General features: G+C 43.6%; 1 protein-coding gene across 1 annotated transcript in view; it reads right to left on the bottom strand.

Moving 5' to 3' along the window:
• Nucleotides 1-24666, bottom strand: part of RFTN1 (raftlin, lipid raft linker 1) — a 204300-nt gene that overhangs the window by 68756 nt on the left and 110878 nt on the right. Inside the window, exon 5 of the mRNA XM_045538264.1 lies at nucleotides 2448-2829. Coding sequence (XP_045394220.1) covers nucleotides 2448-2829 — 382 coding nt within the window. The remainder of the gene's footprint in view (nucleotides 1-2447; nucleotides 2830-24666) is intronic.

The following is a 24666-nucleotide window of genomic DNA, read 5'->3' as shown; positions in this document are numbered from 1 at the left end:
CCTGCATGCCACTAGTACCCCCACGTGTTCCACAGCTGATGAAAAATCCAAAGGCGCCTTGATGCCACCAAAAGAGGAAACAAGGGTAACAGTGAGCTGCCTACATTTTAGAGAGACCCGTAGCCTGAGCAGACAGCTAAGGGGCAGCCTCACCTTCATACCCGCTGCCTGTCACCTCCCAGAGCTGAAGGTCCCACCCACTGGTGGGCTGACGCTTCCAGAAACACACACATCACCCACCGTTCCGCGGCAGGACCTGGTTCTCTAGGAGAGAACAGGCACTTGAGGGGATGGGGTAGAGGCCAAGGCGCTGTGGGTGTTTTGGGGTTTCCGTGTGTTCAGCCATGGGGGCATCTCTGGGTGAGGGAGTCACCAGAGTGAGTCACCACCAGGCAGCAGGAGTGTCCTGGCACCTGGGGAGGTTGTTAGGACAGGTCTCCCCGGTGAATAATTCTTCCTGGGCTAACCACAGAAGGCAGGAAGTCTGAAAGGAGTCTTGGAGGAAGGAGGTTTCTGGAGCACAGGGAGGCTCCACAGCCTCCTTTCTCAGAGCTAGGTTTCCAGGAGAGGCGGAGGTCGAAGGTCAGGGCTCCTGGGCCTGCACCCCAACAACAGCAGCTCACACACACGGGTCGAGCAGCGCTGAGTGCTTTAAATGTACATCTCCTCTAACATTTCAATAAGCGATCATTCTATCCTTATTTTACAGGGTAAGAAACTGAGGCACAGAGGGTAAGTGTGTGACTACTGCCCAGGTGGGAGGCAGCAGGCTGGAATGTGAACAGGTTGGGTTGCCAGTCACTGCGCTACCTGCCTCTCTGCGACTCCTGCCGCGGTCTCCTGGGGGGACCCTGCCTGGCCAGGCCCTCACCCTCCTGCAGTCCTGGATTGTAGGGAGAGGGTCCCCTGAGGCCTGCCTCCGTTCTCAGGATTCAGAGCGCACATCCAGCCCACTCTCAATGAGAAGATGGAGCTTTCTGGGTTAACACCTGGGCATTCACCACAGAGGCACAAGCTGGGTCTAAACGTGCCCTCAGCTACTCCATGAAGGGAGCAGAAGTTTGCCCTAAACCGAGTGAAAAATCACACAAATGAAGGGCTCTGCTCCAGTGCATAGTAAAGAAAGATCAAGGCCTTGATTAAACAATAATCTTCATATATCCCAGAAGTGAGGCAGCTCCAGCCTCTCCCTCTAAATCAACTTTGCAAATAAGCCCTCAGAATTAACCATCTCCTAATTTTCTTCTCGAGAAGTTCTAATGTAACAAAAGAAACTATTTCTGCTTGTTTTCACTTCTCGAAGCATCAACTGTTCCTTATCACTTGGAAGAGGCTAATTTCAAGAATTAGTAAATAAATAATAACAACATTAACCAGGGAGATGATCCAGAAAGGCCTAAACAGAAAGCCCACTAAGGCTCGGGGGGCTTGACACTTGTCCACCTTCCCAGGGCTAGAGGGGCACGTGGCTAACGCAAGTGCCTCGCTCTCAGGAAATGACTAGATGCTAGATTTCCCAGAATTAGTAGGAGAAGTTAAGGGCCTCAGTAAACGTCGTTAGCCTGTCACACAGGGAAGACCATGCAGAGAGACGTAATGGACGGTGGTGAGGCCCACCTGGGTTCCCTCGCCACATCTGCCAATTTCCAGCCTGGGCAACACATTTGCTCCTTAAATCCCTGTCCACTCAGCTGTAAAATGGGCAATGAGAACAGAGCTCACCCACATCACCAGGTATCGGGAGAATGAAGAGAGGAGTAATTTAAAATGCTTACTGGCACAGGGCTTGGTCCACGGGAAGCACAACTAAACGCTGGCATTACCACTGTTACCGTGTTGTTATTTGAAATCCCCAACCTAAGGTGCATGCTCTAATGGCCTCTGCAACGTGATTAGGAGGACTCACAGACTGGTGGCCTCTCCTTGGCAGGGTGTTCTCTCCACAGTGCTGATTTCTCAGCTATATAACTCCCCGAAACCTGGGTGTTTACATGCTAATGAGTTGAAACACCAGTTTCCTGCACCATTTGCTCTCAGCTGGCTTTCTCGTTGTCTTGCTTTCAGGAAGGGTTTTAAAAAGTGGAGGGCACGTTCTCACTGGTGCCTGGCACACCGACACTTCCTGTGTGAAGGAAAGGTAATTCAAGGGCAATCTGAGAGCACAGGGGATAAAATAATTCACAGTCTAGAATCCACTTGAAACGTGACATTTTGAAGCAACTGTCAGTCAATTTCATGTGGTTCCGCTCTCCCCAGAAGTCACAACTTCAGTTAAGTAAACAGTCGGGCAGCCCAGATAACTGCTTGATAAAGTTTTTGCTGTTTGATGGACCGCTGTCTCTACACTGTAATTCCATTTATTTTTCCCTAAGATGCCGTGCAGATTACTGAAAAGCTGTTAGCCTCTCTCTGTAAGCGGGTGAAACCCCCGGCGCTGACATACTTACTCCCAGACAGTGGCTCTTCACGCACACCGAAGGGGTCGCCATCTGGTCCGTCCAGGGTCTTGCTCACCCTCCGTGGCGAAAATTCTCCATCTCCCTCTCCAGAGGGTGAGCTGGGTTGCTCAGCAGTGGGCACTTCCTCCCTCAGGCCTGTGCCAGGCTCTGGGCTCTGGTCCCTCCCGAGGGGAGCACTGCACACGTCTGCGGCCCCCGGGCTCTCGTTCTCCAACGACGCGTGGTCCCCATGTGCGTCTTTTGCATCTCTGGCGTCCTCGGCGCTGGTGGCAGTGGGCACCCGAGGGCTGCCGCCTGCCGAGTTCACAGGAGAACGGTACTGAGGTATAACACCGACAAATTTCAGGCCCCGGCTCGCGGCCTCCTGGATCTGCAAGGCAAACAACACGACGGGCACCGAGTGAATGGGACGGTCGGTCACGGGCACAGACGTGTACACCGCGGCCGGCGAGGCTGCCTCAGTGTGCGCGGGAAGGACGCCTGCACGGCAGAGCTCCGCGTCCTCGAGGGCACTCGCGCCCTCGCCCCGGCCTGACAAATGCGAGGGCTTGTTCCTTTTAATTCTGTTGTCTGAGGGAAAAGTAAAGCATTTCGCTATGAAGGGTTGGGATCACCTCTCTTTGAAACACTGTGTTAGTCCATTAGTCCCTATTAGCTTTTTTTTTTTTTTTTTAGGAGTGTGAAAAAAGGTTCTTAAAGGATAAGCTAGAACAAATAGAGTTTGAAAGAGGAAGTTCATTTTGGTAAGAGTTTATTTTTCTGTTATCTTTCTGATGAATCACCTACTTCCTGCCCATTGGGCTACTATGTAAATACAGTATGTCTATATAACTGTACACTAACACCAGGTGGCATTTTATGGCCCAAAGAGCTTCCTTTTTTAGACAATAGTTTTGGCAGAGAAGAGCAGAGGTGGGGAAAATCACTCCTGTGCAAAGGCTGAGGGGACATTCGACGGACACCCTGCTGTGCTCCATGTCTCTCAGGCCTAGGGTGCGGCCAAGGCGCCCACAGACCAACAAGGTAACTGTCCCTTCTCCCTCCTCGCCCCTGTGGGACAGGGATGCCCACCTACGTGGAGTACTGTGGCACTCTCCCTAAAAAACAGCCCCAAGCAATTGAATTTCATAGTCATCAGTTGGAAAGAAAAATTGAAGGTAATAGCCTAATAAAATCAAGCAAGAGCCAGCCAAAACTAGAAGGCGGGTTTTAGGGGACTTTCCAGGCAAGGATGCTCAAGGCGCTTTACAAATGCATAAGGCGGTCAGAGGCCTCAGAGCTGTCTAAGTCTTAGTCACCAACCCCTAAGCAGATAACCTCAGAAAATATCAATCATCTATCGCCATTTGAGAATTAATTTCATTAGCATGGAGCTACTCTCTCTACAGGAAAAGCAATCCTCGGCAGCTCTCCTCAGGTGAACCACCCTAATGTAATTTTAGTTCCACGCTGCACATTCCAGGAGAAAGTCCACAGCAGTTGCAAGTGTGAAGTCTGGTCTTTCTACAAAGTCTAGCCTGTGTCAGACAACAATAACAATGTAGCAATTGCCATCTAGTGTAGACCTATGTGCCAGGCACTGAACTAGGCATTTTGCTTAAGTTGTTAAGATGAATCCTTCAATGACCCTGCATGGTATCATTATCTCCATTTCAGATGAGGACACCATGGCCCAGAGACATTAAAATCACAAAGCAAGCAGTGAGTAGCCAGAGTGCAAAGTCAGGTCTGGCTTGGGCCAAAGTCCATTCTCCTCTCCACAAGACCAAGTAGACACATCTCAAGGCATCAAATACCTATGCTTATGGACATGGACATGTCCATTCATATGTCCATGGTTGGCTCAATTTACTCTTATTTAAAGTTAAAAAAGTGCTTAAAATCATTCTTTTCATTCTGAAAATTCACTTTCCACTCATTAACCTGTGATATCCACCCATTTTAGAAATTATTTTGAAAAGCTTCTAAAAGATGACACAGGTAACAAAAATTTTAAAAGAAAAGAGTTTTAAAAGAAATTATACCAAAGAACATTAGGTTAAGGGAAGCTTTTGCATACAAAGGTTACCTTTGAGCTTCCTGGCAACATATGCAAAAAGAGAAAGGCAATAGATTTTATAGTTCTCAAATGAAATGTGGAGACAGCTTTGTACTAGGTCCTGCTATTACTGTCTTACCACAGAGAAAACAGATATTACTACTGAGGCATTTTTAATTTCCTTAAAAAAATTTTTTTTAATATGAATGGGTGGGAGGTTATAAGGAGGGGTGTTCAGTTGCCTTGTTTGTTTTTGTTGAGACAGAGCCTCCCTCTGTCACCCTGGGTAGAGTGCAGTGGAGTCATTGTAGCTCATTGCAACCTCAAACTCCTGGGCTCAAGCAATTCTTCTGCCTCAGCCTACTGGGTAGTTGGGACTACAGGCGCACACCGCAACACCTGACTGGGTTTTTTCTTTCTTTCTTTTCTTTTGTTAGATACAGGAGTGTCACTCTTGCTCAGGCTAGTCTCAAACACCTGAGCTCAAACAATCCTCCTTCCTCCACTTCCCAGAGTGCTAGGATTACAGGCATGAGCCACCACACCCAGCCAGAAGCATTTTTAAAAACTGAGGGCTCAACCACAGGCCAGTCTCAACTAGAGTCTTAGAAACTGCATGAGGTTTGAAGGCTTTCAGAAAGGCCTGGCTTGGAGCCCCAGATGTGTGACTAACTGGCTTGGGGAACCAGGGTGGGTTACATTAAGTTTTCTGTGTCTTGGTTTTCACATCTATAAAATGGGGGGAATCCTAATCCCCCCATTTGTTCTGAAGATCAGATACTATGTATGGCAAGTGCACCAAAGGACAGGGCACAGGAAAAGATACCTCTAACCTGTCTCCTTACCTGGCCTGGGCTTCCATGGCCCTGCAGAGACTGCTGAAAGTCATTCAGAGGAAGAGGCAAGGACTCTGGACACAAGGCATTATCTTAGCCTTCCCCTTTCCACTGAGACTTGAAGAATTGGAGAGGCTTAGACATAGACTTCTGCCCTTCTCCCACAACAAACCGGACAACCATATTCCTTTGCCATATTGTACTGTAAATTTAACCTCCAGACCAGGGGTTCTCAGGGTGGTCCCCAGACCAGCAGTGTCAGCAACCCCTTGGGAACCTGTTGGAAATGCAAATTCTCAGGCCCCACCACAAACCTACTGCATCAGAAGCTCTGGGGCCGGGGTCCAGCAATGAGTGCTCTAACAAGCTTTCCAGGCAATTCCAACGCTGCCTAAGGTTTCAGAATCACTGTTATAGAATACACATTTCATGAGGGCCGGGGCATTTGGCATTGCTGTGTCCCCAGAGATACCAGCATACAGCAGGTTCTCAATAAGTATCTGTTGAATGAATGAATAAATACACTAAATAATGGATGAGTATGTTATGTTCCTTCTCCCAGAATGAGCTCCTTGAAGGTAGGGATGGAAACTGGTTAATTTTTCAGCTCTAGAATTCAAGAAACATTTATTAAATCCCTACACTGGCCCAGACCAAAACTGCCCTTAGGTACTGGGATACAAAATAGGAGGTTCCAACCCTCAAGAAAATCCATCCAATTATTGTAAACAAACTTTAAAAATAATTACACTAACATGGAACAATTAATGTTTATAACATTATGCAAAAAGTCAAGATTCTTAACTTTATGGAATAGTATTATAACAACTATGTAATATACATACATAAACTACGCATGGAAACATTCACCAAAATGAAAACAGCACTGTATTTGGGCAGTGGGGCTGCGAGTGACTTTTTATTTTAATTTTTTGTAGAGATGGGGTCTCCTTATGTTGCCCAAGCTAGTCTCAAACTCATGGCCTCAAGCGATCCTCCTGCCTCAGCCTCCCAAATTGCTGGGGACTGTAAGCGTGAGCCACCATGCCCAGCCCAACTTTTTTCTATTTCTGTGTAATTTTTCAAAATTTATTTAATGAGCATGCATGTTACTTTATTTATTTTTGGGGGTGGGTAGGTACAGAAGGGGGTCTCACTATGTTGCTCAGACTGGTCTTGAACTCCTGGCCTCAAGCAATCCTCCCATCTTGGCCTCCCACAGTGCCAGGATTATAGGCGTGAACCACCGCACCTGATGTATGTTACTTTTAGAATTGAAAATTAAATATTTTAAAAATTTATCATAGAGAGTAATAAATGCAATAATGGATGTAAAGGTATAGAAATGACAGTGACAAAAGTGATTGTTTCTGCCTGAGGGGAGGCTGAGAAAAGTTTCTCATAGTAGGTCAGAGGTGGAATAAATGAGAGGTATAATACAATAGGAAGAGGTGAGCAGCGTGATGGAATTGGAGTGTACATGCCTCACCTTAAAGCATTCATATCCATTTTTGTCTTCCAAAGTACTGTACTAGACAAAACCTGTTTGGGAACCAACTCTGCAGGAGGCTTTGAAGGATGAATAGGAGTTCACCAGATATGTGAGGGAAAAGGAGAAGGGCAATTAATGTAAAGGCAAGGAAGCATCATCATGGCAAAAGCTTGATGGTACGCAATAGGCTAGTGTGTGAAGGAAATTTCTAGAATTATTTCTGGAACATGACAGGAGAAGCCAGGAGTGCCCAAAAATGAGGCTGGACTAGAAACCACAAGGACTAGATCACATATGTCCATGGATACCATGCCAACAAAGGCTCTGCATGTCCCCAGCTCTCCCACCATAGTATTATAACTTCAAGAGCAGAGGAGGGCGGGAGTACCAGGCCAAAGCTCCAGATTTCTTTGAATATCAATCTTTTACCTTCAACAGGAATGCAAACTTTGTATCATGCATCACAGTACTGCATAATACCAAAACCTTTAAAAAGACACCTAAGTTAAATGCTCCCCTCATCCAAGCCATCCAGGGAAATTCATGACCACAGGAAGAAGATGCATCTTTGTGCATAAATCTTTATCTGAAGCTCTACTTACATCCTTCGGGCAGATTCCTGGAAGTAGAATTAATGAGTCAAGGGATATTAACTTTTCAAAGGCTTAATACAGGCTGCCAAATTGTTTACCCGAAAGGGTGAGTAGTCCTTTTTAACTAGAAGACCACATTTAGATTTTATAAAGATCAATATCTGGCTAGACCCTAGGGGCCTTGAAACTTGTAGTTTTCTGCCTTACCCTAGCATAAGCACTTTCTTTTCTCTTTTTCATAAAGTCATTTGACTGTGTACGTATAGCTAAATTGAGTCCTGTTTATTTCTCATTCATTCATTCATCACCTCCATTGAGCAAGTCACATGCATGACAACAGCCGGCACTAGCTCCTACTCAACAGGGTTCATCCTTGGCCAGGAGCCCTCAACTCTACACTCCCCCTTGGTGACTTCTTCTACAAACATGGCTTTAGCCACTAATCATACATTAATTCTTCCCCAATTTGAACCCCTATTCCTGGCGTTCCTTGGAATTTCAGACCCACATGGTCGATGATCACAGCTGATGGGTCTCCCTTCAACCTGGTCTCTGAAACTGGAGACACAGGCATCTTCTTCCTTAGCTCTTCCATTTTTCTAACCCTATGTGTCCATTCACCACATCCTGCCAGACTTATCCTTCAATGCTTCTGAAATCTCTTTCCCATTCTCCATACACCCACAAGGTTACTTTACTTCAGGCCCTCAGCATGTGTTGCTGGATAGCACCATGACGTCAAGTTACACCAGCGTCTTCATCAGCATGGGACCGAACCAATATGGAAGAACAAACCACAGTAGCCGGGTCAGCTTAGCCATGGAGGCCCACGTGGACTGTCACACACATGCCTACAACATTTCTCTAACAACTGCGAGTAGTGAAAACAACTATTAACACTGTACAACTCTTCTACAATGAACTTTCATGTGCATTGATTTGGGTCTCAAAATAATACCTTACAGAAGGGAAAACTGGTTAAGAGAAGATTATGTGCCTGGTCAAACTTCACAGAGCTAATCAAAGGCAATGCCTGGATTTAACTCTGTGTATTCTAAGCCAACCTGATGCCCTTCAACAATATCATTCTTTCCACTTCATTAAATAATCCAATCTGCAACAAGATGCCCAGCTGGATACCAGTTTAAACTGAAATACACCCTCACTCACCTTCTTCTCATTTCTGCTGCCTTTAAGAACTATCTTACCCCAAATAATTAAAGGAGTAACGATTGCTGGTTTAGGCACCAGAAATTAAATATGGCATTTTGACTGATCCAAGACGTCATTCAATTGCTCTATAATAAGTAAGAACAAGTTCCATGGTAACTGTGATCAAGAATCATGAGATAAAAAAGCTTTTTTTTTTTTTTAAGACAGAGTCTCGCTCTGTCACCCTGGCTAGAGTGCAGTGCCGGCATCATGGCTCACTGCAACCTCAAATTCCTGGGCTCAATCAATCCTCCTGGCTCAGCCTCCCAAAGTGCTAGGATTATATGCGTGAGCCACCATGCCTGCCTTTTTTTTTTTTTTAATAATTTTGTTATATAAAAAGTCTCAACTCATTGTAAAAAAATCATTTTTGGTTATATATTTGAGGAATCACTTTTATTAAAAATAACAACATGACATTGGGATAGTTCCAGAAAATCTAGGAGGAATTGCTCATTACTCTACTTTCAAAATGAATGTAATGTTGCTAATGATGAGTACAAATGTATACTGTGTCTATGTATGTGCTAATATACATATTTGTGTTTTAGAGATCATGTATCAGTCACAGTGAAACCAGTTAGGGAGAAGGGAGACACAGGTTGGATTTAGTGAAAACAGAAACTATATGCAACATGGGAAAAGGAGCGAAAAAGCCTCCTGCTGACAAGTCAGTAGGAGTTGGAGTGCTGACAGGTCATTCTAGAAGGCATGGATGAAGGGTCAGAGACAGTTTCAGGATTGCTTTGGCTGAATCTACTGAGGAAGGTGTCATGGTTAATTTTATGCATTGGCTGGACCCAGTGGCTCACGCCTGTAATCCTAGCACTCTGGGAGGCCGAGGCAGGAGAACAGCTTGAGCTAAGGAGTTCGAGATCAGCCTGAGCAAGAGTGAGACCCCGCCTCTACTAAAAAATAAAAAATTAGCTGGGTGTGGTGCATGCCTGTAGTCCCAGCTACTCAGGAGGCTGAGGCAGGAGGCTCGCTTGAGCCCAGGAGTTTGAGGTTGCTGTGAGCTAGGCTGATGCCACCATACTCTAGCCCGGGAGACAGAGCAAGACTCTGTCTCAAAAAAAAAAAAAAAAAAAAAAAAAATTATGTATTAACTTGAGTAAACTATGGTAACCAGTTTTTTTGTAAAACACTAGTCTAGATGTTGCCATAAAGGTATTTCTCAAAGGTGTGATTAAAATTTATAACCAGTTGATATTCAGTAAAGGAGATTACTCTCCATAATGTGGGTGGGCCTCGTCCAGTCAGTTGAAGGCTACAAGAAACAAGACTGAGATTTCCCAAAGAAGAAAGGATTCTGCCTCCAGATTGCAGCACAGAAATCCTGCCTAGCCTTTCAAGCCTCAGACTCAAAACTGCAACATCAGCTCTTACCTGAATCCCCAGTCTGTGAGACTATCCCACAGATGGCAGACTTGCCAGCCCCCATAATCATATAAGCCAATTTCTTAGAATAAGTCAATTCTCTCCCTTCCCCCCACATTCCTCCTTCAGGGGCAGGGGCGAGGGAGATAAGCTAGCACAAGGCAGGCTGGCTGAGGTCTCTACATCTAAACCCAACTCAGTGTGAAATGAAGAGGTGCCTACGGGATCCCAAAAGACAGTGAGAGAGGATGTGCCCCAAACAGAAGCAAGACAACTAGGACTTCATCTGGCATCGGTCCCAGGTCCTAGGGGAGAGATTGATGTGAGGCAAGAACATTTTCAGCTGCCATTGTTTCCAGTCAAGGAAATTTCCCCCACCATGTTTTGAGGAAAAGGGAAAGGAAGTTACATCCATAACTGATTTACTTTCTACAAGTTATATGATGAACTTAATGGAATGCCTATTACTAATGGGCTCATTAATGCTGGGAATCAGAAACTTATTATTTTTTAGTAAGAATACAGAGCTGTGTTGTCCCATATGGTAGCTACTACCCACATGTGGCTATTTAAATTTAAATTAACTTAAGTAAAATAAAATAAAACAAAACATTCCATTGCTCGGTTGTATTAGTCACATTTCAAGTGCTCAGCCACTGGTGGCTTGTGACTACTCTATTGGACAGTGGAGATACAGAACATTTCCATTCTCACAGAAAGTTCTACTGGATAGCACTATTATAGAGCATAATAAATCACATAAATACTGAATAATGGAAATAGAGTTTTCAACAATGATTTCAGAGGCATATAACATGGGGTAAAGACCAAGACCCACACACACATATGCCCCAAATACACCCTAGACCAGACCACTGTCCACTCTGACCCCTCTGCCCCCATAACTCACAGGCTACCATTCCATGACAGCCGACATTTTAAAGACTTTGGGGATCCATGACATACACAGGGAGCCCACAAACAGATGCATGTACTATATGTCAAGAACAGGCACAAAAACACTGTCGTGGGTTGCACGGTTACACATGCATCTTTACGGTGAATATTTTATCATATATACACAACCCTTCCCATCTTTTGTCACCTAAACTCTCGTACAGCTTTCTGAAAGGAGAAGTTCAAAAATAACATGGGTTTTAGCTCTCATCTGAAGCTGCCTTTAGTTCTGATGTGTTAACACTTAGCTTCAGGAATTGAAAGCTTTGCCAGGCGCTGCTGGGTGTTCAGCTTCATTATGGGGCCACGAGGAAAGATCATGGGGACCTTCTGGTGTTTTGGTTTTCTCTTTTAGTGACTGAGAGGTCTTACAGTGAGCCTCAGACAAGGAGTCTGAAGACCTAAAGCTTTGGACTTGGCTCTACTAATCACTAGTTACATTATTGGTCAAATCATTTGATTTATCTGAGCCTCAGTCTCCTCATTTATACAACGGGAATAATAATATTCATTCATTCATTCGTTTGTTCATTCTATAAGTACTTATTGAATACCTATAACATTCTGGGAGTTAGGTTTTAGGGATATGGCAGTGAGCCAAACAGGCACTATCCCTGCCCTATTGTATTTAATATGTATTGATCTGACTTGAGGGGTAACTGAGAGACTAAGAGTTAAGTTGTTCCATCCTTCTCAAACTGTCTACACTCAGTTTGGCAGGGCTGGTGTTGAGGGGAAGAGGTATCCCTTTATTCTTTTCTGTTATTAGGGGTGATTTGGCAGGAAACTTAATAAATGCTGTAAGAACTCAGCAAACTGTAAAAAGTAAAAGAAAAAGAATAAAAGCAAAAGAAAGAGGTGGGGCCCAGAGTTCTACTAGAAGTAGAGAAAGGATCCATCCTTTGGTAGCTCTGTTCAGGACAGGTATTACTGACAAGAGGATTTCTTTTGCCTGAATTATCTGTGTTGACTCAGTTCTTTCACTTAGACTGTACCTATAATTTCACAATTCATTGAAAATACAGTGCCTGGGAGTTAGGAGTCAGTAGGACTGAGAGGGTACTAGTAAATTACCATCCCTCACAGACCTTCAACTAGCTCCTAGTACCCCCTAAAAACCAACCCACCAGAAGATCCCAACTCAATGTCAAAAGTCTAAATCAAAGATACAAAAGGGAAGTGAACAAGGAAAGGCCTGCCTGTGAGGAACAACTCATTGCTTTCTCTAAGAACAGCCAAGTGGCCAGCAGAGTAGGGCTGGAGCTAAACTTAGGAGAACCTGGAACCAGTGTCTCCAGCACTGTTTGGAAACTTTCTCCAAGTTTGTTTATTCTCTTTATTTGTTGGCATCATTCTTTTTTCCTATCTAGGATCAATTTTTTCCATGTAGCAGAAAATATGGCCATTGCCAACTCCTGAGTTTTTCTACTAACAGCTTAGTTACTGGAGTTACAATGTCTAAACTTCCTGGTTACCCAAAGCAAAAGATCCCAGGGAACGGCTCTGATTGGCCCAGCTTAGGTCAGATGTCCACTTCTGGGCCAATCAGCCCTGGCCAGGGTGCAAGATGGCTCCCACGGAAATCATACAGCTGGACTGTGGAAATAAAGAAGCTCTCAGAAGAAGAATGTCAGGGCAGACAAAATAAATATGTAAATATCTATCATGTATATACACCATTTAATGTGAATAAAATCTGAAATTTGCTCATGACCCACATATACTAAAATGAGGAAGAAAATATAAGCCAAATTTTGTTTTGTTTTGAGACAGGTCTCTGGAGTCCAGTGGCATGATCATAGCTCATGGCAGCCTCAAACTCCTGGGCTCAGGAGATCCTGCCTCCCGAGTAGCTGGGACTACAGGAGTGTGCACCACACCCAGCTAATTTTTTTATTTTTTGTAGAGACAAAGTTTCGCTATGCTGTCCAGCTGGTCTTGAACTCCTGGCCCCAAGCCATCCTCCCACCTCAGCCTCCCAAAGCACAAGCCCAATCTTAGATAACGCAACTGATATTTAAGCCAAATAAAACTAAGGAAGTCAGCCCTTATCTGTCACAATACAGTTGATATATTTTGGTCAAAACTGTTTTGGCATCAGTGCTCTAGATTATTTGTCTGCACAGACACAGCATTCTTTCACTTCACAGAGGTTATCAGGTCTGCTCAAAATTGTTTATGAAGAACACTTTCTGGAATCACTGTCCAACCCCCAAGCCTCCCACTCCGCAGAGCAGTCTGGCACCACAGACGCACACCCAGACCAGAAGGCACACAATGCCAAGATTCAACATGTCAGAGCAGACACGAGGCTCCTCCGGCAGATTTTTACTGGCCCGGCAAATCCCCGGTCTCCCTCAAAGTTTGCCCGTCAGCAGAATTCGGCATGTGTGTGGTTGCCTGTGCTCAGACCAGGGTCCTGGAGCAAGGCAGAGACCTCGGCACAAGCAAACTGCCATCATCCAGGTGGGAGCACTGAGGAGAAGAACTGACAGGAGCATCTGCCACCTCCCACCGCGGCCGCAAGACCCCCAGGCTTCCATTAATACTCCCGCACACCCACAGGGGAAGTGGATAAACCAAACCTCAAAACATTATGTTAGCAAAGTATTTAAAGACACTCTCATCACAGTCCCGTGGGAGTCAAAGGATGTGTGCCAGACTTCACAGTCTGTTAGTTTTGTGCCTGCCTAAAGCCATGGTTGGTAAAATAACCTTTCCGACAGGTGGAATCTGTGCATACGGAAATGGTTTGCAGGAAGGATTCCCGTAAGGAAAGACTAGCAAATGTGAAGAGGCAAGAAAGTGCCAGAAGTTATCCAGGGAAGAGCACACGTTCAGTGTGCCTGTGTGGAAAATCCATAATGTTGACAGCTAGTGTTTACTGGAAGCTTACTCGGCACCCAACACCATTTTAAAGGCTGTACATCAATTAACTCATTTGATCCTTAAAATAACGATAGGTATTCTTTTTTATCCCTATGTTACAGATTAGAAAATTGAGGCACAGAGAGGTTGGGCAACTTGCCCAAGGTCACACAGCTAGTAAAAGGGCAAGCAGGATTCAAACCTAGGCAGCTGGCTTCAGAGCCCAAGTTCCTACCTGCCAGACCACTTAGCACTATATTCACTAGAATATATCCCGTGCTCTGAGCCACACTGTGAAATACCAGGGCTAGATGGCAAAGAGTCTTGAATCTTTAGACTCTCACCTTTTTGTTCTGTGAGCACTGAGCTGCCGTCATGGTGTCTGAGCAGTGTGGCACAATTGGGCCCACCCAAAGGACAATGGATCTGCCCACAGGATGTGGTATGGACCGAGGTGGGGGCTGGTGACAGCGGCGAGCAGGCAGGAGGCCAGGAGAGTGACTGGGGGCCCAAGAGCCGCTGCAGAGCTCGTGGGAGAGGTCACAGAGCTGCGCTCGCCATGGGAAAGGATGTGAGGCGTCCACGGGAGACCTAAAGTAGACACAGCAGTCTGCTGACTGAGGTGACGGGTCACACAACCCATAGCCCATCATCCAAAGAGGGATGTGTTTTAAAGCAAAAGGTGAAACAATGAGTAATTATGTTGCGTTGACAGGCAAGAGCTGGGACTGTCCGAGCAAACTGAGACCTACAGTCACCTAGTTCAACATGACCAGCAGTCAAGGCCCAGAAAGCTGCTTGAAAAGATGGCAGATGAATGGGTCTTCTTGGCCTTCCCTGCCCAGCATGCGATCCACTTCTTCCATCTCCCTCCTGCTATTACCTCCTTGGCTTTCTCTGCCTGGCTCCTCCCACAAATGTCACATTCATCCATCCACCCAGGGCCACGACAGGCAAGGCTCAAGGCCTCCACCTAGGCTGTGGCCACACAGCTGGCCTGTACCCTGCCATCATCCCTACCCACCTGTCTTGTGTTCCACCCGCAGGGGCTTTCTCCCCTCTCCTGGGCACCCCCCCCAACCTTCCCATGTCCCCATCGTTCTCCAGAGATGAATTAGAGATGAAATCAGACAACAGCTGAGAAGCCCTACCCTATGTCCTTTTCCGGCCACCTCTAAACACACCCCTCCCTTCTTTGTCCCCTTCATCAGTGGGGCCTGGCCAAGGCTAAACCTGGGTCACGGAGCCTCCTAGAGGACCCAACTTGACTAAGGACCACTTTTCTCTTTTATATCCTTCATCTCTCCCTGTCTACTGGCTCTTTCCACCCAGCATACAATTAAATTCAAGCTATCTTTAAAAAAACAAAAAAAAGCAAAGAAACCAATCAGCAACAGCAGGAAGTCCCCTCTACCCACCCCTACCTGATGGACTCCCCTCCACTCACTGTCCATCTTGTGTGTCCGCTAGCCCCACCGGCACCTCCCCACAGCCATCCCCTGCGACCCTCATGTGCCACATCCCACAGGCCCTTCCAGTCCTCACCACCCCATCCTCTCTGGTGTGGCTCACAATCAAGCAGTCCCCCCTCCTGGATATGCCCTTCCCCAGCCTGGCCACCAGCCCCCTGCTGACTTTCCTCCTGCCTGCTGGCCTGCTTACAGCCCCACAGCAGTTAGGTTGGGCTCCAAACCATCTGAAAGATGAGAGTCAGTTAATGCTGCTGTGTTAAACTCTCCAACTGTGTCCCACTTAGAGTAAGAGCTCAACACCTCGTTCACTCCTGACTCCTTCAACAAGCCTTTGCTTTTTTACCATTCAAAGTCTGTTCTCATCAGGGGGCCTTAGCACTGGCAGATCCCTGTTTGGGACGCTGTTCCCTTCAATCTCCCCATGATGGGTTTCCCCAGATGAATGAGAGCTCCACGAGGACAGGGACTTTGTCTATTTTGTGCCCTGCTATGTTCCCAGCACCTGGAACCATTCCTGGCACATAAACAAATACTTATTAAAGGAATAAATAGTTACAAGATTAAATTTGCAGAATTTGAGGTTACCCCTACGTGGAAACTTCTGTGAGTCTACAATTCAGGAAATATCCATCTGGGGCCAATAACATTTTGAAAATATACTCATTTGAGACTCTGAAAACTTGCACATCATTTGCTACTCCTATCATCTTAACAGCAAAGAAAATTGAGGCCTAGAGAAATTAAGGTGGTTGTAAGGTACATCTTGTTAACGAAAAAAAAAAAAAAAAACTTAACAAAGTTTATACTTTGGAAAAAAGAGAGCTTTATTTCTCATAAAGCACAGTAACCTGCTGGGTGGCCATTCCAACGGGTTGGGAAGCCATGCCCAGGCCAGAAGCCAGGCATGTGTGCTTCAGAGAAGAGACAAAAGGGAACAGGATTTTATACTGAGCGAGGGGGTGGTCAAATATACATATTCAACAAATATAGGAGGAGTCATGAATATTTATGAAGGGAAATCCTAGGCATGTATTTGTGCTTTATCTCTCCTATCCCATCATGGCTGGGAACTCAGTTTTAAAGTGTTTCTGGGGTCCCCTTGGCCAAGAGGGGTCCATTCAGTTAGCAGAGAGCTTAGGATTTTATTTTCAGTTCACAGTCTCAAGAAAGAATCCTTGTTAAAATTATTTGCAGCCCTTGGGTTTCTCGTCCATCTCTTAATAAACCAAGTCAATCTTCCCCTCAGGAAAAAGAAAGGAGGCAGCAATAAACAATTTGTTGATATCAGTACTTCCTATCAAGGTAAAAAAACGTCTCATACTCAGGCATTCCCATGGGCCTTCTTTCATAAAGGCACTACCTACGATAACACAATGCTTTTCCTCAAAAAAATAAAAACAAACTTAAAAAACCCAGCTGGAATCCTGGAGTTGCTGAGGTTGACAACCCCAATTTTATACTTTGGTAATATCAGTGACCCTGGAATTACAAGCTTGGTCTAAGAACCTCAAGGGCTCATTAAAACTCCTGGGAATGTTGTAGAAAACCAGCTTTAGAGTCTTCATGGAACTCAAATCTCAGCACCACAGTTAAGTGAGTGAGGCAAAAGAACATAAGTTTAAAGAATTTAACCAGGAGCAGATGTTTCCCTTCACACCACACTGCTTTAACATCCAGTATTCGTGACTTTTTTTCCCACCACTCCCTGATTTACATAGGCTTCCAAAGCACTAACGAAAGGCACTTTAACAAAATGTCGAGATGGTGCGGTTGGGCACTGCTATCCTAGTTTTAACCCTTGGTTAAAAAATTCTTGTCTATTCCCAAGACTCCTGACCAACAAAAATGTAACAGGGTCCTCCTGGCATTTGAAACTCCCATGGTAAACAAAGCAGTTAAACTAAGTACTTGGGGATGGCTTTCATTACAATGTGCTAAAGAAATGAATGTTTTATTGTTCTTTTGTAAATACCCTGGAGAACCCTGGGATGGTTTTTCTGGAAGATGGAAATCATTTGAGAGAGTTTCAGATCTCATGAAGATATGTGATCCCTCTGAATCACAAATAAGAGGCTATTTTTTTTCTAGTGAGGGGGACTTGCATTTACAACTAGGGAGAATTACAAATTTAAAGATTATTTTTAGTGCCCAGTAACCCTTATATTCAATACCCAATTTGTCTCCATTTCTTGCCTTCATCTTTGTTTTTTATGTATTCTCAAAGTTCTCTCCTAGAAGAATAAACTGAAAATGAACACATCTGAATTCATGTATGTTGCAGATTGTATTTTCCAAAGGTGGCCACAATGATATCTCTCGTCCTACCTGGTCTGCTAGAACCTTGTCATTCCCCTTTCAAGGAGGGAAGCCTATGTCCCCTCTAGGTGAACCACTATGGGTCTTTGTGATGGCCCCCAACAATGAGTAAGGTGATAAAGATGCTATGTGACGCTTGAGGCCTAGTCATAAAAATTTTGTGCACTTCCACCTTGCTCTCTTGGGATGCTTGCTCTTAAAACCCAGCCAGCATGTTTTGAGGAAGCCCGAGTCATCTGTGGAGAGGCCTACAGCCAGCACAAACTCGCCCAGCATGTGAGCGTGCCATCTGGAAAGTAGACCCCCGGCCACCATCCAGCCACCCAGTTGACACTATGTGGAGCAGAGCTTAATTGCCTCTGCCAAGTCCTGCCCACTTTGCATCTTTAAGACCAAAATAAATGACTGTTATTGTTTTAAACCAGTATGTTTTGGGTTGGTTTGTGACACAGCAATAGACATCTCTTAAAATATAGTAATCTTCATTAATTCGTACCCAAAGGAGACACCAGACTGTAGTGATTTTCCTAAAGTGTAAAATCCACAATCCTTTATAAAAGATGCAGTCAGCGGCACTCTCAAACATGCAGAAATGTAAACAAAGAACACAAAAGCTCCCAAGGAGTGGGCCTTCAGGGACCTGCTTTAATAAAGAGGTAAGAGCAATTTGTAATTAGCCTCTCAGTTTGTGATGGTGCATCCGAACTGCTGGAACAAGCAGGTACCCTTGAGGTGAATAAACACTGTCCCTGCAGCTTGGCTTACATTATTAATCAGCTTAGCAAACGTGTAGACAAACTTAGGCTCAGCTCTTGTTTATCACAAGTTACAAATGTGCAGAGCATGAATTAATGATGATACTTTACTATTCAAAAGCGACACCAAATGATGCCCACATTCCCAGGCACCATCGGAGTCAGAAAGGGTCACAGTCACTCCTGTGCTTGAGGCTTAGGGAAAAAAATCCATCTGTGTTATTCTTAAGGCATCACAAAGAGAGGTCTCCATTGCCCTCTGGGGAGCGTCTCAGAAGTCAGAGTAGACACAGCACCTCATTTAAAATAGGAAGTCACTGAAAACAAAATTTCTACACCAATGGAACAAGGAATAGTTCCATCAAAAAACTAACTTTATTTCTACCAGGAATATATTTCAACATTTTCTTTTAAACTTTTTCCATCCCTTCAGGTATTTTCTTTCTAACTTCTCCTCTCTGTATCCTCCATATCACAACCTTTTTCTCCCTGAAGTTTTCTTTCTAAGAACTTCTGCCCAGTAACATCCCTACTACTCATACCAATAACATCCTTACTACCCACATCAATAACACCCCTACTACCTACACCAATAACACCCCTACTACCCACATCAATAACACCCCTACTACCCCATACCAAAACACCGCTATTACCCACTAATAACATCCCTACTACCCTACCAATTACACCCCTATCACCCCCACCAATAATATTCCTACTACTCCTATCACCCCCATCAATAAGATCCCTGTTGCCCCACCAATCATATCCCTATCTCCCCCATTAATGATGCCCCTACACCCCCCATCAATAGCATCCCTACTATCCACCTCCCCCAGCTACCTTTTCAAACCTAGGAATGCTGCTATTAGGATAACAGAATGAAGATGTAGACTGGGAAGTAATTAATTAGATGGTAAACACTGGTTTAATTCTATTTTCACCATTGCTTAGGCTAAATTTATAATAAAGAGTTATTCAAATATTAATACTTGGGCCTCCTGTCCAACATGCATATCTTGGGTTACTTCTACAAATAGCACCACCTCCATAAGGGTAATCTATTTTTCATTCTCTTCAACACTTAAGAAGTCAAAAGTGATCCAACAAATGAATCATATAAAGTTTAGAAATTTTCCTCACAACAGATTTTTTCCACTGGAATGTCAGAAGGCAATGTTTATTTTTAACCTTAAAGGACAAAAGAAAAAAAACTTTGTAAAAATAACAGCCCTTATATTGAGCTCCAGTTACAGCTGTTAGTTAAGGAGGGGGGCAAAAGCAGTTACCAATAAATCAACGAACATCGCTGTATGGGATGAAGAGCAGAGGGAATACCAAGTTTTGCCCAGCAAAATTCACAAAATGAGGGCCTATGGCACCAAACTCACCATGCCACTGTCATAAACCCGAACTAACCAGAAAAGGCTCTTTGACAATAAGGGGGAAGTCATTTAAAAGCTGGATCGGTCATAGAATCATGGAATATTGGAGCTATAGGCAATTTTAAAGGTTATCATTCTAGCACAAAGCTGCGTTTTACAGAGAAGAAAACCAAGAATTGGACAAAGGGAAGTGCCCTGCCCAAAAGGCTACCTAAGTTATTAGGTAGCAGTTGTCCTTCATCGGAATCAGGAGCAAACTCTGAAATGGGGCTTTTAAAGTTCCAGATTTCTCCTCCAGGAGGCAAGTCAGTGTCAGTAACAGGGCACCTGGTGGTGTCTGAGTGCTTTCTCCAGCCACCTTCAACACCACTCGGATCCTAATGGCATCTGGCTCTCCGACTGGGAATTCTCCCAAAGGCAGAAAAGGGGAAAACCTTACGTGGGCTGTAATCCTATCACACTAATTCTCAAAACCCTCAGAAAAGATTTCACATAATCGCAAGCAATAAAAATGAAACCTTCCAGTGTCAGGGGAAGATAGAGCAGGCAGCCTAACCGCCTGCCAGGATAAACTCCCCTTCTCAGATGAGACACCCCACCCTCTGCACGCCGCGAGCACCGTCCAAATTCCCACGCTCATTATCTGTGCTGGATCCCAGACAAATCCGGCAGACAGGAGGCTTCACCGAGGGGGGATGTTCAGCACCTCTGAACACGCAGACGCGAAAGTTCGACCTGTGCTGTAAACCCGTCAGCTGCCACATGTGTTCACTGACAGCGCATAATTAGCACTCAAAACATGTTCCAGCTCATAAAAAGTTTATATATATATACATATATATATATAAAATCACTTTGGAAACTTTCCTGGAGATAACAGCAAATTCCATATTTGTAAACGTGTCTGCTGGGAAGGATGAAGTAGAAACAGGTGACATCTAATCCTCACAAGTCACTTCCAGGGAGGGCTTACTCAACAAGTTTCAACCACCCCAAACACTAAAAAAAGCTTCTGTGAGTTACAGAAAAAAGAAAATGTATGACAGTCTTAACCCTCTGTCCACTTCATCTTCCCTGCATCCCCTTTCGAAGCATCTGTTCTTATACGGTTCTGACGTCCGCCCCGCAAACCTTGGAAACACACAGGCTCTCGCTCTTACGTTCCACAGACGTTCACTGAGCACCTACTGTATGACCGACGCTGTTAAACATAATAACTAAGTAAAAATAGTACTTATCTTAGGACGTGAAAAGAACTGTAGTTAAAAGAAAAGTAGAGTAGATTAAAAGGAATCAGCAAGACGAGGTTGGCAGGGGGTAAGCTGCTCTTTTAAAAATGGGTGAGCAAGGCGGATGCACTGAGAAGGTGAACTTGAGCGGACAGTTAAAGAAGTGAAGGAGTTAGCCAAGTAGGCATCTGGGGAAAGAAGCACCATAGAAATTATGTCCACTGTCAAGAGTTAGACCCATATTCAGTAACTACAACGTGATGATCCAATGCACAATCCATAGTCCATAAATACTCGTACACTAGACAGCCTGGATATAACCTGCGTATCTCCTGGATTTTACTCCCCAAAGTGTTATTTCTCAGAAGACAGGGAATTGCCTTTTACATTTATATACTTCTACAAAATCTCTCACAATACAGGGACTCTCTCAGTCACTTTATTTTGAAAATAGCAAAATGCTTATTGGGGAAAACACATTAATCAAAGCTAGTTTGGGACATTTCCTGAAGTAATCTGACGGATTTGATTTTTTTTAAAGGAAGGAAATACATTTAACAAAAATTTAAAATAATTCCTACAGCATGAAAAAGAACTTGGAAGTGCTGTAATAGGCAATCTCCTTAAAGATGGTTTTTAAAGAGCAATTCGGGAATTCTACATACAAATGAACACTAACAAACCATGGTGACATGAATGAATCTCACAGAGATAGTGTTGAGCACAAGATGCCATTTATACCAACAGGCAAAGCCACCCTTTGGTGTTAGAAGTTAGAGGTTTCTTTTGGGAGGAGTGGGGGGGATGGTGTGAGTTGTTGCTCTTGTTCCATTTCTTGACTTGGGTGTTGGTTTCCCAGGTGTGTTCATTTTGTGCTAACTCATTGAGCTGTGCACTTGTGATTTATGCATGCTCCTGAATTTATGTTATCTTCAACAAAAAGAGATTTTTTTCATTCTTTCTTCTTTTTTTTTAAGAGCAATGCAGAGTAAGTGGTTCTATTATGGAGATTTCTTATTCACGTATGAGCTGGTGGAGAAAAAACAACTATTCTAATGTTAAATGAATGAGCACTTATGACTTAGGATAGTTTCCAGAGATAGCATCATTCATGAATTTTAAAAGTGCTGAATCCCAAACAATTTGGATGAAAGCAAATAGGATGAGCTAGAAACCTGTGCGAGATGGCCAAAAAAAATCATGCTGGTGATAAAGACACTGAATGCAATGATGCATAAAAAAAAGCAGTATAGGAATAACGTTGTTTCCTGAGATGTAAACATGAGGGAAAGCACTATTTCCAAATTCATGCATTTTATATAATTTAACATATGCACGTAAGACCAAATTAATATTAATGGCATTAGAAGCAGAAATTTAATTATTTCAAATATATTCCTAAAAAGCTGTATGTTAAAGTTGGCACCAAACAGTTTTTTAAATTTTTTCCATGGGGAAAATAGAAAATTTTCTTCGGTTATTTTATATTAATATTTGGGTATATATGCTGTATATTGCTCTGTGCTCCGCCTTCCCTTGTGGCTGACAAGACTCATAATCACAAATGCTTTGTGTCAACTTAGGAAACATGGAAAACTAAAAATTGTTTAAATAAATGAATTCTACAGAACTGTGCTGCCCAAGACAGTCGCTATTAGCCACATGTGGCTATCGAGCACTTAAAATGTGGCTTATGAGGCCGAGGTGTTGAAGTTTTAATACTATTTAATTTTAATTAATTTTAATTTAAGTTTAAAAACCAAAGCAGTATGAAATATTTTTCTGCTAAGCATAACTTCATTTTGTAGGATATTTCACGTTAACTATTAAAAATTTAGCATCTGAACTGAGATGTGATTCAAGTGACACCAGATTTTGAAGACTTAGTTGGTTAAAAAGAATGTAAAATATCTCACCATGTATTAAAATATAATATTTTGGATGTATAGGGTTAAATAAAATATAATACTAAAATTAATTTCACTCTTCACTTTTTTAACATGGCTATTCAAAAATGTAAACTATACATAGGTGATCCGTATTATATTTCTACTGGACAGACCTGCTAAGGAATAAAATGTCACTTTTGATCAGAGACCTTAGGGAGGAGATGAAAGAGAAATCAAAGCTGGAAAAATCGATATATTTGAAAATCTGATTAACAGCTGTGGTGGAAAAGTCCAGGAGTAGGGAGAAAGATGAGGAAGCAGAAAGGGTAGGGGGTGGGGGTGGGGAGAAGCTAGTGCATCTTTTAAGAGACAGTGGTCAGATTAGCTGAGACTGACCCAGACAGCAGAGCAAACGCTATCTGCGATTCCACAGCTGTCAACAAATCCAATTGACCTAGTTTTTGCTGACTATGAGTTGCCATGTCTGTTATTAAAGCAGCAGGAAGAATGGCAGAGGTGCCGAGCACATGGCTTTCTAGAGAGACAAAAGAGGGGAGGGAGTTTTTAATTGCTCTGCTCCAAATCCTCCTTCTGTTAGAGGTGTGGGTGAGGATTAGAAAACACGGTTACACCAAGCATCTGGGCCAGAAAGACTTGTTAGAGGAACCAAGAAAATACAATAAAGTACTAGATACTTCAGCCTGTGGCAAACCTGTATAGCTGGAGAACAGTCAGTAGTAGTAACCCATTTTAAAAAAGAGAAGAAAACCTGCCAACAGATGAATGATAAAAAATTGTGATACACACATACACACACACAGGAATATTATTCAGCCTTAAAAAAGGAGATCCTGCCAGTTACCACATGCATGAACCTGAGGGACATTATGCTAAGTGAAATAAGCCAGAAACAGAAAGAAAAATACTGCATGATCTCACTTATATGTGGAATTAAAAAAAAAGTCAAAGATTAAGAATCAGAACAAAACAGTGGTTACCAGGGGCAGGAGGGGGAAATGGGGAGATGTAGGTCAAAGTGCACAAAGTTGTAGATATGTAGCATGAGTAAGGCTAGAGATGTAACGTACAACATGAGGACTATAGTTAATAATAGTGTATTGTATACTGGAAATTTGCTAACAGAGTAGATTTTAGGTGGTCTTACTACAAAAAAAGGTAACTATGCGAGATGATGGACATATTAACTTGCCCAACTATAGTAACCACTTCACTATGTATACCAAAACATCATGTTGTACGCTTTAAATACATACTGTACAATCAAAAGTAAATAAGTAAAATTTTAAAAATAAATGAAAAATAAAAACAGAAGAAACTGACTCCCACCCTCTATTGACCACCTGTGATTTTCCATGGTTGGCAAGTGATCAATGGATTCTTCATTAATTTAGTGCATTTCCCAAAGTATGGTCCATAATACAGATAGGTTTTGGGGGGAGGCAGAGAAGCAAGGGGAAAGTTCTCAAACTATATTTCAGAAATGCCAAGTTAAACTAAGTAAGCAGGTTTCTTGTTGTGGACCTGTTCAGAGCCTTGACTCTGTATTCTAAGGAACATCATGACTCTCCTAGAGGGCTTGTGAGGAGGTGTTTCCCAAACCTACTGGACTACAGAAGCTCTTTTACCCAGGAACATCCCAGAGAGGGCACATATCAAAATCCACTGGCTTAGAAAGAAGAAACTCCAAACCTTCAGCCCTTTTGGCTTCACCCTCAGCCACAGAGGAACACTGCTGCCTGCTGTAAGCGAGCGCGGCTCAGAGGC

Source organism: Lemur catta, chromosome 1 (genome assembly GCF_020740605.2).
Source record: "Lemur catta isolate mLemCat1 chromosome 1, mLemCat1.pri, whole genome shotgun sequence".
Taxonomy (NCBI): domain Eukaryota; kingdom Metazoa; phylum Chordata; class Mammalia; order Primates; family Lemuridae; genus Lemur; species Lemur catta.
Note: the sequence above shows the minus strand (reverse complement) of the source record. Positions and strands in the feature narration are given on the sequence as shown.